At 40.0% G+C, this 19,325-nt stretch overlaps 1 protein-coding gene across 1 annotated transcript in view; it reads left to right on the top strand.

Annotated features, from left to right (window-relative positions):
- Window positions 1-19,325, top strand: part of LOC124271224 (cathepsin L-like) — a 46,131-nt gene that overhangs the window by 12,322 nt on the left and 14,484 nt on the right. Inside the window, exons 4-5 of the mRNA XM_046706301.1 lie at window positions 16,715-16,838; window positions 17,250-17,350. Of these exons, the coding sequence (XP_046562257.1) occupies window positions 16,715-16,838; window positions 17,250-17,350 (225 nt within the window). The remainder of the gene's footprint in view (window positions 1-16,714; window positions 16,839-17,249; window positions 17,351-19,325) is intronic.

Raw genomic sequence — 19,325 nt, forward strand, 5'->3', positions numbered from 1 at the left:
GCGTGACAAGCCCGAACCAGCACACGTCCGAATCTCTCTCCCCTTCATAGGAAAGACCTCCCACCACATCAGCCGTCTGTTGAAGCAACAAGCCGGCATCGAAACCTACTTCGCCAACTCTACACGACTGAACCCCTACTGCAAGTCAATGGCAGGAACATATCTAAACTACAAAAAACAAAACAAAGGTGTTGTCTACAAACACTTAACATCTACCAAACATCAGACCGAAAATCGGCCACCTCAGAACACATCACCAACTGTCCTAATCACAACGTCAAGTGGGATAATATGGAAATATTATCAAGAAAAAAACCCAGGACTTCACCAAAAGGAAATTTGCAGAAGCAGTTTAAATCTGACCACACAAAACATCAATCGACAGAGACCGATGATATATGAGCCCATCCACATACAATGAACAGATAAAAACAACAGAACTGCAACCGAGCTAATTAGTCCAATCTGCTATCATGTAAATTCTGTCCAGCCCCCTTCAACTGTTGGCTTCCTCTTACTGTTACTATATTATTACCAATATCTATTGTTGTTGTTGTTGATGTTGTTGTTGTTGTTGTTGTTGTTGTTGTTGTTGTTGTTAATCCCTTTGATATATACCCTCATGTTGTCTTACATAATCCCTGTAATATGTATATCAATTGGTTCTGGTCTGTATCGCTTCAGTCTTGCTGGACAACGATATAAGAATCTACACCGAAACGTTGCATCATAATATAATAAAGAAATTGTTCTCCATAAAGTATCGTACCTTTCTTATTGCAGCTTTATCAAGAACACATAATTCATCACCTGGTGCAGATGAGCTATGCTATGAAATGTTTAAGCGTATGCCAGATTCTGCTCTAGCTGTTAGTCGGGAACCTTTGAATTTACGTTGATGTTCTGGATCCTGTCCTAAGACACTAAGACATGCCAAATAGTTCCAGTGCCCAAACCATGAAAAGATCCATCGCTTCCTGCATCATATATACCGATTGCTCTCACCTCCAAGCTTTGTACAATCATGGACAAAATACTAACTAATCGCGTGAACTATTATCTTGAATAAAAAGAACTTCTTAATCAAATCAAGCCAGGATTCAGAAAGGGACGTTCATGTGTAGATCATGATGTTCGTCTTGAAACTGAAGCACAGAAAGCTCTATGCAACCAAGAGTACATGTTATGTGTATTTCACCTACTGAAATACACTCTTGTTTGACAACGGTACAAGAATCTGTATCGGAACATCGCACTCACGACAACGGTACAAGAATCCGTATCGGAATATTGCACTCACGACAACGGTACAAGAATCTGTATCGGAACATCGCACTCACGAAAAAAAAGTTGTCATCTATAAAACATTGTGCTTTTTTGTACGTATCAACTTCTAAAATGCCACTCAAACAAGTGTGTATTTCTTGATATCGAAAAGGTTTATGATTTGGAGACAAGGCTTGCTCGTCAAATTGTGGACACTTTTAATTAGAGGTAACATGTTTAAGTGGATAAGGCATGAATATTTATCAGGCTTTATTTGTGTTTATCACAGTCAGTAAGCGCGTATGATAAGCACAAAGCGATCTTAGCGCTTAAGTGACCTTAACACGGGCGCTTTGTAGAAAGGGGCTAAGGGCATTTCCCTAAGTCATGTTCTGGCCACAGAGTGAGTGGGTGAGTTTAGTTTTACGCCGCATTTAGCAATATTCCACCAATACCACGGAAACATGCTTCAGACATTGTAGGGGGATTGAACCCGTGTCTTCGGCGTGACGAGCGAACGTTTTAAGCACTAGGCTACCCCTACCGCCCCGCTTGGCCACAGGACGCTTTGTGAAACAGGGCACGGGACAATTCCACAATGTCGTGGTGGGCCGTAGAGATACGTTATCGTAAACAGTCTATATTAAAAGTGCTCATTCAGTAAACAAATATTTGGCCAGACAAGAAACACACTTCGTTCACATCGCACAAGGTTGGGACCTTCAAAATCTCTTTTGGAAGAATGATGTGCTCTGGCATGTCGGCAATCTAGCGTTTGTTTGGCAGATAAGACTTAGGACCTAGGCTGTTCTGGCTTCAACCGGGAAGGTTGTTATAATTGGATACCATTACAAATTACAATGGGGAATAAAACAAAACCAGAATATTTGGAGACAGATGTTTCGACACATCCGGACCTACTCTGTGGAACAGTCTGCCATTCAGCCTGAGGTCACATCATGAACTGTCAGCGTTCAAAGCAAATCTAAAGACCTACTTCTTCGGAAAGGCTTACGATGTTCCTCAACAGGGACCCTTGACAAGTCTTTCAACTGCAAGTTCCTAGCTCAGTATAGTTGTTACGACGTAAATTGTAATAAAAACGCAAATTGTAATACTTGCAGCAAATTGTAATAAACTGGGCGTAAATTGTAATAAAAACATAAATTGTAATAAAAATTGACGTAAATTGTAATACGCAAATTGCAATAATAATTGACGTAAATTGTAATAATTTTCGTTGCGGTAAAATATAATAAATATTTACGTAAATTGTAATAACAGTTTTAATCACTCGTAAATACGCGTATTACGACGTAAATTGTAGTAAAAACGTAAATTGTAATACTTGCAGCAAATTGTAATAACCCTTGACGTAATTGTAATAAAAACGTAAATTGTAATAAAAGTTGACGTAAATTATAATACGCAAATTGTAATAAAAATTGACGTAAATTGTAATAATTTTAGTTGCGGTAAAATGTAATAAATATTTACGTAAATTGTAATGACAGTTTCAATCGTTCGTAAATACGCGTGTGTTCGTTTTTCATTGCATTTCAAACATCATATAAGCTTGTGAGGGCGATAACTCAAGAAAAAGAAATGATGGATTTTGTTCAAATTTGGTACCAAGGTTGTCGTGGCGAGATTCACAGACAGGGACGCATTCCAAACCGATTTGCGTAATGCAGTTGTCATCGATTCCTCTAACGTCAACATTTTGAGTGAACATTTCATAACTGGCCTTAAATCGGTTTTAGATAAACATGCACCATGCATAGAAAAAGAATGTAATTTTAAGACCAAGAAGTCCCTGGTACAATGAAGAAGTCAAAAAGTCCAAGTCAGAGCGACGCCAAACTGAAAGACGGTGGAGGAAGTCTGGTCTCGAAATCCACAGACAAATCTTCAAGCAAGCACGAAATAAAACAGCCTACCTGATGAAACAAGCCAAACGTAAATACTCAAAAAAAAGACAAGATTAAAGAACATAGAGGAAACAGCAGAAATCTGCATACTTTCTTGAAGTCTCTCCAGGGAACTCATAAAATCACCAGATTGCCAGATCATCAACATGAAGCTGATCTAGCCAACAAGTTCAACATATTCTTCCTTGAGAAAATCAGTTCTATTCGAGAAAAGTTAACGTAAAATGTTCTACGAGATTGTCAATGTTAGCTTACAGTCTGGCATATTTCCAGAGGTTTTCAAAGAAGCAGTTTGTTAGCGCGATAACTCTAATGTAGAAAAATTGATAGATTTTGATTGAAAGAGCAATCAGACTGATAACTCAAGAAAGAATTGATAGATTTTTGATTCAATTTTATACAACCAGTTGATTGGGGAACTTGTGCTCATTTTGAGTTTACAGCGAAAATTGTATTGTTTTGCACATTTCTAACTTTTTAGTGCGAAAACACAAGAAAGAAGTAATATATTCTGCTTAAAAGTATGTTAGGAAAATGTGCTGGGAGTATAGTCTAACGCCAGTCGAATTCAGTGATCTTCGGATAATGTTCAAGGTCACAGCGAGTATGCTTGCGATATCCCCCAAACTAACGGATGGAATTTGTTCGCTTTTTGTATCAAGGCATCCGATTACAGTTTCGATAACGTTTAGATAATTTGCAGGGTCACGCAGAGGATTATTGCGATATACAGATATTGACATGTGGCGGAAGTAATAGCTGTGTTTGTGACAAAGACCTTTACATTACGGATTTTCAAAATTTTGTTAGCTATTGGTTTCCATAATTTCATGTTAATTCTACCAGCTGTGAAATTATTTGTGACACGTCTTAAAACTACCAGAGATTATTTGTGTTTGCTTTGAATATTAAAGTTAATTGTTTGCCATTATGGAGTTATTTTCACTGTTGACACAAGGAAATAGTTTACGAGCAACAGCCTTCAATATTTTAATGTTAATTACATTTTGAAGTTCTTCATGGCATATCCAAAAATAACAGGATATTGTTTGTTTACGCTTTGAAAAGTACGTTTATTCTTGGTTTAAACATTTTTATTCATGAAATTATGAATGGATTGGCCAACAAGCTCCGAGGAGCTTATTTGAAGGCCGCTCCAATAAACACATACATGTATAAGTAAATGCAGATTTAGAAACAGATGACTCATTGTTACAAGTCTTACCAGCAATCAAGATAAGGATAATGCATGAATATCGATTCGTTTGTTTAGCAGTCAAAATCAAAGTATTTATGAAACATAAAATCGATCAGATCTTATTATGTAATCATGAATAGATTTTGATAATTTGTGTAGATCATTGCTAGTGAGGGATGTACATCCCCATAGTACAGTGTTGATACTAAACCCCTTTAAATAGAAATATGATTTTTGTCTCAATTCCGTGTATTTATTGCATGTGAAGAAATAATGCACAGCATTTTCGACTGGATGACCACATGAGCACGAGGGGCTGTCGATGATGTGTCTATCAAACCAAACAGCATTCAAATTGCTACAACGGAGCCTGAGACGAGAATGGATAATTTGGCATCTTCTTGGTCCATAGATTAGGTCAAAGATAATAGTTTTGTTATTTAGTCTTAATATCGAGTTTTTGAATCGTGATAAAGTATCAATATTTTGAATTTCAGAACTTAGGGAATTCCATAGTTTTATTGTATCAGGTAGAAATGATCTGGCACATGTCATCGTTCTACATTTAACTGATCGCACTGATAAATTAGTTTTCTTCTGAAGTGTATTGATTTTGTTTTGTTAGGATTGAATGAAACCTTCCATTCTTTGGCCCAATTTGACATTCTTAATAAGTTATTATTTAAAAAGTCTGCAGCAATGTCAGGATCATCAATTATAACATATAGAGACGTGTCGTCTCTGCAAAAAGTCTAATATTACTAGCAATATCATCTACAATATCATAAATATATATTATGAACATTAGGGGTCCTAAGACTGATCATTGAGGGACGCCTGCTAATTATTATTATTAGGATATTTATATAGCGCACATATCCACGCAACTAGTGCATGCTCAAGGCGCTGGGTTTTTTTCCCTCGATCACGGGGTGTCAATCTCAACGGCACATCGTATTATCAATCTCAACTCCTCCCTGGGGAGTATACAACTCTTGCCGCCACTAGGCGCACCGAGTTATTGTGGCTTTCTCATCCTAACGAGGTACCCATTCACAGCTGGGTTGACTGGGACACATAGTCACAGTACTTTCTCAAAGTTCACTGCACGTTGCTGTACCCGCAACTAGGTGTTTGCACGTATTCATGTGGCCAACATCTGTTCATATATCAACGGATTCGTGGGTTCTTTTAAGTGCACAGGGTTGTGTACTGTACACTAGGGGTTGTGACAACATTGAAAGAGTCTGCACACAAAGTTGAAAAAAAAGGTTTCTACACCCGTGGACATGTTATCCCGGCACCTCCAAGCTCACTGGATCACTAGCCTGGCGCCTTAGCCAGCTCGCCCAGAGCGCCCCTCATACTGGTCAAGGATTTGATGTGTGTCCATTAATTACAACTCGCTGGGTTCTACCATTCAAATAACCTTCAAACCACTTTAGTAGGTTACGTTGAATTCCATAAGATTTCAATTTATGCAGGATTCCTTTTTGCCAAACTTAATCAAACGCTCTGCTAACATCGCAAAATACCGCTCTTACTTCTTTTCCATCGTCTAGTGCTTTAGCTTTGGAATCATATAGATAGGTTAGCTGATTAGTTGTCGAGTCGCCGGGAGTAAAAACCAGATTGGAGATTTGACAGAAGGTTATTATCTCTCAGAAAATTAAATTCAAATACTTTAGCAATACAACTTGTTAATGCTACCGCTCTATAATAAGAACAATCGTATATATTACCTGTTTTATGGACAGGAATTACGTACGCTTCTGTCCAGAAGGTGGGGAACTTAGACAGTTCTAATGACAAATTAAACAATTTAGTTAGGATCGGGGCTAGTGGGTTGGCACACGTTTTTAATACTTTGTTTCCGATTTTATCAGGACCTGTTGCTTTAGTAGTATCTACAGATAGCAATATATTCTTAACTCCCCCAATCTCCAATATTATATCTGTCAAAGTACTATCACAACGCTCATTAAGAGGAGGGGGGTCGTCATCAGGGTCTATTACTTCAGATTAATTGGTGAAATGCCAATAATTCTTAACTAGTTTCCATCAACTTTTTGTTCCAGTTGATTCACCTATTGCGATATCAATTTGCTTGTGTGCTGCTTGTTAGCTTTACGTACAGACGATATTACCTTATTTCTAACGGGTCTGAATTTTTGCCATTCTAGCGGACGGTTAGTTCTCCTAGCGATTTTGTGTTGCCTATTACGTTTTCTAATAAGTGAGCATATTTCATTATTCATCCATAACGGGTCTCTTGGCCTAATCGGCACGGTTTTGTTTGGTATGTTCGCGTCGCAAACGTTGAGTAAATCGTCGGTTAGTTGGGATGCTATCAGATCGATTTTTTCAGTTTCCGTTAGCTTATTACCAGTAGCAGTTATGTCTTGTTTCGTGCGTTCCATATTCGCTGGAGAGTAATCATAGATTTTCCGCTTGTAGCACACTTCTTTCTGTATATCTGATTCGATGTTAACATAAACCGGACAATGGTCACTGCATATCGGATCTAGCACTCCCGAATTCCGTACTTTATCCAAACATGTGACAAATATCAAATCAATCAATGTACGAGAATGAGAAGTGATCCGCGTGGGTTCAGATATTAGTTGCTTGAGTCAATATGCAGCTCTTAAGTAATAATTTTTTTGTTTATTTTCGCTCAATATATCTAACTTAAAATCACCTGCAATGATAGTATACATATTTAAATCCACGGCATTTGCAATGCTGTTGTCAATAAGATCCCAATATACTTCACTTCTGTCTGCTCTATAGAATGTACCTATTAGATATGTTTGTTTCTTACATTTAAGTTTTATCCATATTGCCTCGAGCCCAGTTATATCCAATTCATCTATTTGCATTGCACACATATTATCTTTAACATACACCGCAACCCCGCCGCCTCGGCTTTCTCTATCTTTACGAAATGGCGCATGAAAACCCGGAATATTAATTTCTTTGTTATCTATCGCCGAATATAACCATGATTCGGTCAGACATATTGCATCATAGGTGCCCAACTCAATTTCTAATATATCTACTTTTTCTCTCAAACTTCTAACATTCAGATGAATTATTTTCAGGTCAGTATGAATAAGAGGTCCAGGGTGGGGATGTACATCGAAAATTTGGGTAATGTTGTGTCGCTTTTCTTCATGCACATGAGGCTGAACCGTAATGGATCGCCACAATAGTTCCGGTTAGAAATGCAGTCTATTTTACCTCGTCATTTATAACGTCCGAGACGGCTAGGTTAACATGGCTAGGTTAACATGACACGTATCGTAAACATACCTACACAATCACTTATATTATAATTGTCGTCTTATATTACACGGCCTTGACCTACCTCTCAACACTTTGTTATTTATCATGTGAGCTAGGTTATGTAACTCGAAAACATCAGACATACAATTTGTGCAATGTTTGTGTCGCTTTTCTTGAGGCTCATGAGGCGGAACTGTAATGGATCGCCACAATAGTTCTGCTTAGAAATGCAGTCTTTTATCTCTAATGTTCAGCAATTAACAAAGTTGAGGTCACCACGCCTCACCAGTGGGACACGCAACAAACTTCGTCTTTGGCCCAAAGTAATAACAGGGCCTATCGTGTAGAATCTCTCAGCAGCAGTAAAAGTGTCAGCCACAAAATCAGTATGACACCTTCCACCCTCTAGAAAATCTTGTCGCCTTGGAACTAGCCACAGAATGTCCAGGTTACTGACAACATACAAGGTGAGTGAGTGTGAGTGAGTTTAGTTTTCTACGCCGCACTCAGTGTGTCAGTTTCAGTGATGTAAGTCGTACACGCTAACCATTTTGCTGAAACATTAGCAGGGTGAAACGGGTTTCGAACCCACGATCATAGGTTCCTCGTGTGCCCAAGGGACGCAACTCGGCTCAGCGACCTTCCGCGGCTTTAACATTCGTTAAATTTGCAATTGTTAGTGAGTGAGTGAGTGTAGTTTTACGCCGCACTCAGCAATATTCAAGCTATATGGCGGTGGTCTCTAAATAATCCAGTCTGGACTAGACAATCTAGGGATCAACAGCATGGGCATCGATCTGCGCAATTTGGAACTGATGGCATGTGTCAACCAAGTCAGCGAGCCTGACCACCCGATCCCTTTAGTCGCATCTTAGTACAAGCATAGTCGCCTTTTGTGGCAAGCATGGGTTGCTGAAGACATATTCTACCCCTGTATGAGGACGTGGGTAACAAGTATCCAGATTGAGATTAACCGTATAAAGCGCATGAGAATGGTGCAAACTGTAAATTTACTGTACATAAACAAACAAAGGGGCAGGTTTCAAAGCGCGAGCTATGGAAAGTTATACATTTTTATATACATAGTGTAACTGAAATATTACTATATTACGGTCAAAGAGAGCAGATATGTATTTCATTTTGATGAACATTTTTTAAATATGTAGCTGATATAACAATAAGTGTGGTTAAGTCTTCAGAGGAAACAGCAAAGTGCGACAATGGCGAGTGACTTCATGCAACAACCATTCTCTCTCAACTCTGATCGATATTGTCCTCCGAAGACTGACTGACTGAGTTTAGTTTTACGCCGCTTTTAGCAATATTCCAGTAATATCACGGCGGGGGACACCAGAAATGGGCTTCACACATTGTGCCCATGTGGGGAATCGAACCCGGGTCTTCGGCGTGACGAGCCAACGCTTTAACCACTAGGCTACCCACCGCCCCTGTCCTCCGAACACATCGTTCAATGTTTGTTGATCATTGCCAGAATGTTAATCGTAGAGTGTTTGTAGTTTTAATTTATGGCTAAATTGCTCAAAATTCGCCAACAGCTGAGGACATGATATAAATCCAGCTAGGGACCATGCACGTAGCAAAAGTAACGTAAGCCCCCATGGTCCCTAGGATGGTGATCTACCTTCAGTTGGTGGCGATCTAGAGCCCAATTTTAGATTGTTATTTTGAAACGATTTAGCATTTTACACTGAACTCAAAGTAGTTTTTATTAATGTGTGATAATCTAGTCGTTATACTGTCCTTTGCTTTAATAGTGTTATTAAAAAATATATAATAGTCTATATACTTCTACTTAGTATATATACCATTTTTGTCGTCACGATATGGCTGAAATATTGCCGATGTGACTTAAAATTCTAACTCACTCGCTCACTTGCACATTTTCTTTCCTGAAGTTTGTGATGCATGTATTGCAGATTTTGCGTTTTTGGGAGTACCAAGATAAAAGTCAACCAAATAGGGATCGTGAGGCTGGAACATAGCAAAACAAATATGCTTGAGGTTGACAGATAATATGTAGAAAAATAAAACATAACAACAGCTGCATTTGTATCATATTCTAGGTGAGGCTGACTACATTTTGAACGCCCCTCGTAGATATACCCGTCAGAACACACACACACACACACACACACACACACACACACACACACCAACACATGCATTCATATACCCGTTAGAATACCCTCTCTATACACATATCAAAACACTTCAACAGATATTTGCCCCAAAGCATGATCAGAGAACAGTTGGAGATTTTATATCGAATATATATCTGGACGAATATTATTATTATATTTTCCATAAGTATATTTATCAATCTGAAGGTCGCCCAATTCAATTGGTGTCCGCACATCCTCCCAACGCACCTGGGTACTACTTTTAAGCAAAATTTGTCCATTCTTTCTTGAGCTATCGCCCTTACAAGCTTATATGATGTATGAAATGCAACGAAAAAGGAACACATGCGTATTTACGAATGAATAAAACTGTTATTACAATTTACGTAAATATTTATTACATTTTACCGCAACAAAAATTATTACAATTTACGTCAATTTTTATTACAATTTACGTTTTTATTACAATTTACGCCAAGGGTTATTACAATTTGCTGCAAGTATTACAATTTACGTTTTATTACAATTTACGTCGTAACAACGCGTGTGTTTGTTTTTCGTTGCATTTCATACATCATATAAGCTTGTTAGGGAAATAACTCAAGAAAGAAATAATGGATTTTGTTCAAATTTGGTACCAAGGTATATTGGCGAGATTCATCGACACAAGTGAAATTGAGTGACCTTAAGATAATTTGCAAGGTCACAGCAAAATTCTGAGGGTTTTACCAATATAAAGATTGTCAGCGAGATAACCCAAGAAAGAATTAACAAATCTTAGCTAAATGACGAAAATGATATTCGTCCTGATATATAATCGATATAAAATCTCTAACTGTCCGCTGTATCATGTCTTTTCGCAAATATCTGTTGAGCTTTTGATATGTATACATATACAGTCGGGTTGGGGTGGGGGTAGGTTTCTAACGGGTATATCAAATCAAATCAAATCAAATTAGACATTTGTATAGCGCTACATATCCAGAGTCCTGCTCATGTGCGCTTAGTCGAATGCTCGTTTGAAGAGGATGGTTTTGAGACAAGATCGGAAACTGTTGATATTTTCCGACTGACATTTTCAGACATTTTCAGGTAATCCACTCCAGAGTATAGCACCCGCTCTGCTAAATGATCTGTCCCCGTATGTTGTGGTTCGGACAAATGGAATATCTAAGCTTTGCTGACTAGCTGATCTGAGTGACCTTCCAGGCTTGTGGAGGTTGACTAGTTCCTGGAGATAGAATGGAGCAAGCCCTTTAATCGACTTTGAAGTTTGAATACAACTCTGTCTTTTACAGGGAGCCAGTGTAAGTCCTTCAGGACTGGTGTTATGTGCACATACATATGTGTGCGTGTTATGGGCCTGGCACAGAAGAAATAGACTATTATGAAGTTTGAAAGTCATTTTGGTATAAACATATTTTATTATAATTTATGAAAATGAATTGGGATTGGTGAGCTTATGTTAACCCCGCTCCCATGCAACATAAAACACAAAATGAAATGGAGGATGTGACGTCATCGATATTGACTATTGCATAAATATATTTTTAAGTATACATCAAATAAAACTATTCTCTAAGTAGTCATAATTAGAGAGTTACAGTTGTGTGTGTCTAACAAGCTACTGTAGAAATATAAATCAACCATGAGAAGGTTGTTGAATTAATTTAAGTATTTCCCTGAGAAAATTTGAAGCCTTGTGTCTTGATGATATAATCGTGGACAGATTCAACTATTTTCTGGTTTACACAAGGAGTAAATTCTTTGTGTCCGTTCAAAATGGTATCCAGGTTATAACGGGTAGTGCCGGGTAAAAATAATTTGGCATAAGAGGCAGTTCGACTGTAAACTTGTATTTCAGAGTTATTTCTTAAACTATATCTTGTAGTTTCGGAGAAGGATGTAAATCTGAGTAGGTAAATTAATTTCTCTTTCAAATGATCACGAAGTTACCTTCACAAAGTGTATGTTAATCAATTTATCTTATAAAGTTTCATTAAGACTTCCACAAGATTCAGTTACATAACAAATCAGTAATTAGCTAGGGTTAATCCATTCTTTCAGACAGGGGAGTATGGTGTGTTTTCTTTGTTAATTACCTACTCCACTGTCTCATAACTGGGAGTCTCACAATTGGGAGTTCTCACAAATGGGAGTAGACCAAAAACAAACACACGCGTATTTACGAGTGATTAAAACTGTTATTACAATTTACGTAAATATTTATTATATTTTACCGCAACGAAAATTATTACAATTTACGTCAATGTTTATTACAATTTGCGTATTACTATTTACGTCAATTTTTATTACAATTTACGTTTTTATTACAATTTACGTCAAGTTTATTACAATTTGCTGCAAGTATTACAATTTGCGTTTTTATTACAATTTACGTCGTAACAATAGTGCTTTTGAGTGGTTCTACCAGATCCTAGCGCTCTACAAATATGTTTATAGATAGAGAGATGGGGAAGATATTTCATGCATTCAATACGAAAGAATATGATAATGTGACTTATCCCCCCACCAGTCAAACCCCATCAGGTTGCGTTAAAGACCATGTCACCGCATTCCATTCGCGTAGATTGATGCTCATGCTGTTGATCACTGGATTGTCTGGATTATTTACCTACCGCTGTCATACAGGTGGAATATTGCTGAGTGCGGGGTTAAATAACGAAGAAACATTCAGCCTTGCAGACAACCCAGGTATCTTTCAACAGCCCTTATCGCATGTCATATGACTGCATTATACTATTTGACTTCAACACAAGTTGCATCAAATGACGGTCACACAAACCACATGTTTAAAGCCATGTGAGCAATGTTGTAGATAACACCGTGTATATAGGGGTTACTTCACAAGCATCTGTCACTCAAGCCACCGTCCTCGCCAAGGTAAGAGGCGACACGGTAGACATTGTATGAAGTGAAAGTAGCTTAACGATTAAGTGACTTTGACTCTCAAACTATGTCAGATCATGGTCTTTATTACTGTATGAGTGAGTGAGTGAGTGAGTGAGTGAGTGAGTTTTACTCCACTTTTGGCAATATTCAACCTCTGTCAAGGCGAAGGACACATGAAAGGGTTTCACATGGTGTTCACATGTGAGCAATCAACCCGGTTCTCGATGTGACGAGTGACGCTTTCACAACTAGACTACTTCACCAGCCCAGCCTATTGTGATGTCCTCTAATCATTTAAAAAAAAAATATATTATTTTAACAATTTGAAACTTGAAATTCCAAAATTCTTTAAAATTTGCTTTTTACCGTTTGTGATGGCACGCGTACACAGTGTATACGTTACAGTAAATGTGTCAAATTAGGAAATGTGTAAATGTGGTCGTATGAAGTGTATTCATGGCTGTTTTTGTGTGCGATCTTGTCTTAGTCATTTCAACGGCAAACAATATCCCCCCACGAACCAAAACCACATCAGGTTGCTTTCAATATTAATAATACCCTAGTAACTGGTCGTGTGTGTGTGTGTGTGTGTGCGTGCGTGCGTGTGCGTGTGTGTGTGTGTGTGCGTGTGTGTATGTGTATTTACATGCACAAGTCTGCACATCTGCATTTACGTACATGTATTTCGAAATGTCTCTAAGGAAGCTATCTTTATTGATTAAAATGTTTCTGTCGGTGCAGATGTTCCGCTTTGTCGTGGTTGCCGTGCTTGCTGCTGTTGCCATCGCAGCAGATTTGAACAGAGAGTGGAACATATTCAAAAGTACTTACAACAAGGATTACCTGACAAAGGCGGATGAGGCCAACAGGTGAGAAGACAGTCATCTAAAACTTTCAGTCGATCTGTGATAAAAGTCTTGAAAAAAATTAAACTAACATCTCAAATTTAACATTCCATTTTCCATTTTCCGTAAAGATAGAAACAGAATCAGACCGAGTTATCTACCCCTGTTTCTGTCCCTATGATATCGACTGTCTGATTAACACTCATAGAAACAGAATCAGACCGAGTTATCTACCCCTGTTTCTGTCCCAACACTCATAGTTAACACTATGACGTATTATAGGCCAGACCCCTGATGGTTTATCATCATATATTGGCACAAACACTGCAACACCAGTTGAATGCTTGCACTCCGTTACAGTTTGTTTTATCTTTGAACTACGTTCTAGTTTACAGGACACAATAGTGTTATCTAAACCTGTGTGCATTATAAGTTGTTCACTGGTCACGAGTTTCATTCGGGCTTAGGGAACATGATCAAACATAGATGGTACATCAACTGGGCCCCGAGGGACCAGTGAAGAACATATTTATCTTACCGACCACCTTATCGGATGATAACAAGAAGTACCAGTTAGGCAATTAGCCAATACTGGATTTTCAGGTGATATAGAATCTAGCAGAAGATACGAAAAACGAATTGAGAGTTATTTTCCTTTCATCGATTTGCATTCGCAAAGCATCGGTAATTTCCGTACTGCATACGTGACACAATTATTCGAGAGAAACAAATTACTAACACGAAGTACCAAATGAATTCCCACAGTTCGGCATTCCCAGCGGGTAACCTAGAAAGTGTTATTCGCTTTTAAGCGGCATACATTGAAAATAATAGAAGAGCGCTCAGCCAATCAGAAAACGGCATTTATATATGTGTGAGTAAGATAAATATTCATGGAAACATCATGCTATAACTGTGTAAACTTTTTAACCCAGACATTCTCATTGATATCCCAACCCCGCGTCCCTTCGTATATTGAAGTGTTTGAAGCAATAACTGTTCAGACGCTTAGGGGTCCGGACTGGAGAGGTTTCACTGTATTCAGGTAGATATCTTTCCTTTCCTTGATATTCAACAACACCCTGTAAATAGTATGGTAAATGTGAATTCAAAGTATAGATGTCACTTTAAATATTATACTTAAACATATACAATTCATACATCATGATGACAGTGTGAGATTTTCATGATATAACGTAGAGTGACGTGACTTAACGTAACGTAACGTAACATAACATAGCTAAAAATAAGGTAACGTAACGTAACATAAAACAAATCGGACTTTGCTTTTATATAACATAACATAATATAATACGAATGACAATTATCATATACATCTATAATGATATAACGTTACTGAAACAGCAAAACAGTGGTTTGCTGGCTCCAGTCTTGTTGAACATGGAAATCAGCTTTTGTACCGATCTCTGTTTCTGTAAAACAGTTATCCAACAAATCATGGCCCAAAGGAAGTTCATATGCATTATGGGTATTCTATCTGCAGCACGACTGTAACCTTGTCTGCCCTTTACCAGTCCGTGAATTATCTCCCTTGTATTCCAGACGCATGGTTTGGGTGAACAACGTGAAGTACATCCAGACTCACAACCTAGAGGCTGATAGAGGGTTGCACTCCTACAGACTCGGGGTCAACGAGTATGCAGACCTGGTGAGTTAACAACCATGACATGAGGCTCGGACGGGCGTGGGCTTTGATCAGTATTTCAATTTTACATGAGATAAAATGAAACAGTGAATGAGAATGGTTTTTCGCCGCTTTACACAATATTCCATCCCTAACATGGCGAGGGGCACCAACCTTGAACAGTAATCCAGTCAGTGTGTCAGTTTCAGTGATGTAAGTCGTACACGCTAACCATTTTGCTGAAACATTAGCAGGGTGAAACGGGCTTCGAACCCACGATCATAGGTTCCTGGTGTGCCCAAGGGACGCAACTCGGCTCAGCGACCTTCCGCGGCTTTAACATACGTTAATTTTGCAATTGTTAGTGAGTGAGTGAGTTTAGTTTTACGCCGCACTCAGCAATATTCAAGCTATATGGCCTCGGTCTGTAAATAATCCAGTCTGGACCAGACAATCAAGGGATCAACAGCATGGGCATCGATCTGCGCAACTGGGAACCGATGACATGTGTCAACCAAGTCAGCGAGCCTGACCACCCGATCCCGTTAGTCGCCTCTTACGACAAGCATGGGTTACTGAAGATCAATATTCAAACCTGGATCTTCACGGGTCTGCAATTGTTAAGTAATACAACACCGTGACACATGCTGAAGACGTTTCTCACAAGCATAGACATGATGCTGACAAACCAAGGCTTATACTGAAGAGAGTAACGCTATGTATTGTCTCTCAGACCACGAAGGAGTTTGTGAAGCAGATGAACGGATTCCGGATGACCAACACCACAGGTGGCTCCACCTTCCTGCCCCCCAGTGTGGGAGAACTCCCGGCCGAGGTGGACTGGAGGACCAAGGGATACGTCACAGAGGTCAAAACCAGGTAGGCCTACCGATCTACGTCTGTCCATTACTAACGCGGTGAAGACGTGGTCAAGTGGAGAGAGTGTGTGCCTGGAGCATAGAAGATCAGGGGTTCAATCCCATGACCATGTCATACATTACGACGTTACCATTCCTCATCATTCTGTCTGGTACTCGGCATCAACGAGATAAAACACATTCAGGGCCTAGATTTTAGAAGCTCTCTTAGAGCCTGTTGAAGTGTCACAGAGACCTGAGATCGCCTAATCGTTTCTTACTGTGGGTATTGTTTGCATCAATGTTGGGAATCAAACCAGTGTCTGTGACGTGACGAGCGAACGCTTCAACTAAAATGATACCTCCTTGAATACTGGAGGAAAGTAGAAGACAAAAAAAAATTGTTGGATATGTTCATTATTTGTGAGTGAGTGAGTATGGTTTTGCGCCGCTTTTAGCAATATTCCAGCAATATCACGGCGGGGGACACCAGAAATGGGCTTCACACATTGTGCCCATGTGGGGAATCGAACCCGGATCTTCGGCGTGACGAGCCAACGCTTTAACCACTAGGCTACCCCACCGCCCCTCATTATTTGTCATGGCATAGACTAGTGAATACCATTTCAGCTTAGCTGCGGATCCTGCTGGGCATTTTCCGCCACCGGCTCTCTGGAAGGCCAACACTTTAAGAAGACTGGACAACTCGTGTCTCTCTCCGAGCAGAACCTCGTCGACTGCTCCAAACCTGAAGGTATTGTCAGACTGTGAGCTAGCTGGTAACCCTTGCCTATTTGAACAGTATTACTGTTATATCAAGGTATCCCATATCAATATAGGAGGAATTCTTGTAGGTCTTGGATTATTGACTGTTTATTGAAATACACGAGTATAGGTATCTTCTTTGAGTGGCATTTCAGAGGTGATCTCCAGCATTCCCTGGTTGATGCATGTCAACGTATCCCCATAGATCGATGCTTTCTGCCTTGGATCTTTCAATGATATCCCAATTGCGTAGATAGATGCTCATGATGTTGATCAGTGGATTGTTTGGTCCAGACTCGAGTATTTACGGACCGCCGTCATATAGTTGGAATATTGAAGTATGCGGAGAGAAACTACAGGTAAACAAACAAACAAAACTACTTTTTAATGATTGTTCCAGGAAACCATGGTTGTGGAGGCGGGCTGATGGATTTCGCCTTTGAGTACATAAAGGTCAACCAGGGCATCGACACTGAAACATCGTACCCATATGTTGGAAGGGTGAGATTACTGATGACTCCTTTTGTACCGAATATTACTGATGTATCGAACAATACTATCAAAAAAAGTCTAAATTAATTTACGATACACCTTTTTATTTCTGAAACTATGAGTGGGTATAGATTTATAAATCTAAATATCCAAGTATCTTAGTCTTTTCCATAATTCCGATATAGACATATTGACATGTAATAAAAAAGGGCCTCTTATGAGGGTTGGATCTAACAGTCAGAGTCGCCCCTTACGAGGGTTGGATCTAACAGTCAGAGTCGCCCCTTATGAGGGTTGGATCTAACAGTCAGAGTCGCCCCTTATGAGGACTGGATCTAACAGTCAGAGTCGCCCCTTATGAGGGTTGGATCGAACAGTCGGAGTCGCCCCTTATGAGGGTTGAATCTAACAGTCAGAGTCGCCCCTTATGAGGGTTGGATCTAACAGTCAGAGTCGCCCCTTATGAGGGTTGGATCTAACAGTCAGAGTCGCCCCTTATGAAGGTTGGATCTAACAGTCAGAGTCGCCCCTTATGAGGGTTGGATCTAACAGTCAGAGTCGCCCCTTATGAGGGTTGGATCTAACAGTCAGAGTCGCCCCTTATGAGGGTTGGATCTAACAGTCAGAGTCGCCCGTTATGAGGGTTGGATCTAACAGTCAGAGTCGCCCCTTATGAGGGTTGGATCTAACAGTCAGAGTCGCCCCTTATGAGGGTTGGATCTAACAGTCAGAGTCGCCCCTTATGAGGGTTGGTTCTAACAATCAGAGTCGCCCCTTATGAGGGTTGGATCTAACAGTCAGAGTCGCCCCTTATGAGGGTTGGATCTAACAGTCAGAGTCGCCCCTTATGAGGGTTGGATCTAAAAATCAGAGTCGCACCTTATGAGGGTTGGATCTAACAGTCAGAGTCGCCCCTTATGAGGGTTGGATCTAACAGTCAGAGTCGCCCCTTATGAGGGTTGGTTCTAACAATCAGAGTCGCCCCTTATGAGGGTTGGATCTAACAGTCAGAGTCGCACCTTATGAGGGTTGGATATAACAGTCAGAGTCGCCCCTTATGAGGGTTGGATCTAACAGTCAGAGTCGCCCCTTATGAGGGTTGGATCTAACAATCAGAGTCGCCCCTTATGAGGGTTGGATCTAACAATCAGAGTCGCCCCTTATGAGGGTTGGATCTAACAGTCAGAGTCGCACCTTATGAGGGTGGGATCTAACAGTCAGAGTCGCCCCTTATGAGGGTTGGATCTAACAGTCAGAGTCGCCCCTTATGAGGGTTGGATATAACAGTCAGAGTCGCCCCTTATGAGGGTTGGATCTAACAGTCAGAGTCGCCCCTTATGAGGGTTGGATCTAACAATCAGAGTCGCCCCTTATGAGGGTTGGATCTAACAATCAGAGTCGCCCCTTATGAGGGTTGGATCTAACAGTCAGAGTCGCACCTTATGAGGGTGGGATCTAACAGTCAGAGTCGCCCCTTATGAGGGTTGGATCTAACAGTCAGAGTCGCCCCTTATGAGGGTTGGATCTAACAGTCAGAGTCGCCCCTTATGAGGGTTGGATCTAACAGTCAGAGTCGCCCCTTACGAGGGTTGGATCTAACAGTCAGAGTCGCCCCTTACGAGGGTTGGATCTAACAGTCAGAGTCGCCCCTTATGAGGGTTGGATCTAACAGTCAGAGTCGCCCCTTATGAGGGTTGGATCTAACAGTCAGAGTCGCCCCTTATGAGGGTTGGATCTAACAGTCAGAGTCGCCCCTTATGACAAAATACGCCATGAATAGAACTTTGGTTGGGTTTTTGTCAAATAGCATGATTGCCTCGATGAGATATACAGGTAATTTTAACAGAAAATGCAGACATCAACTTCATATCGTTGTATGTGATCTCTGTACCCCTAACATCAAGACCGCATGTGAGTGAGTGAGTGAGTGGGTGGGCGGGTGGGTGGGTGAGTGAGCGAAAACAAACTCACTCATTCAATATTT

Source organism: Haliotis rubra, unplaced genomic scaffold (assembly GCF_003918875.1).
Source record: "Haliotis rubra isolate DU_JTF1 unplaced genomic scaffold, ASM391887v1 Scf159, whole genome shotgun sequence".
NCBI lineage: Eukaryota > Metazoa > Mollusca > Gastropoda > Lepetellida > Haliotidae > Haliotis > Haliotis rubra.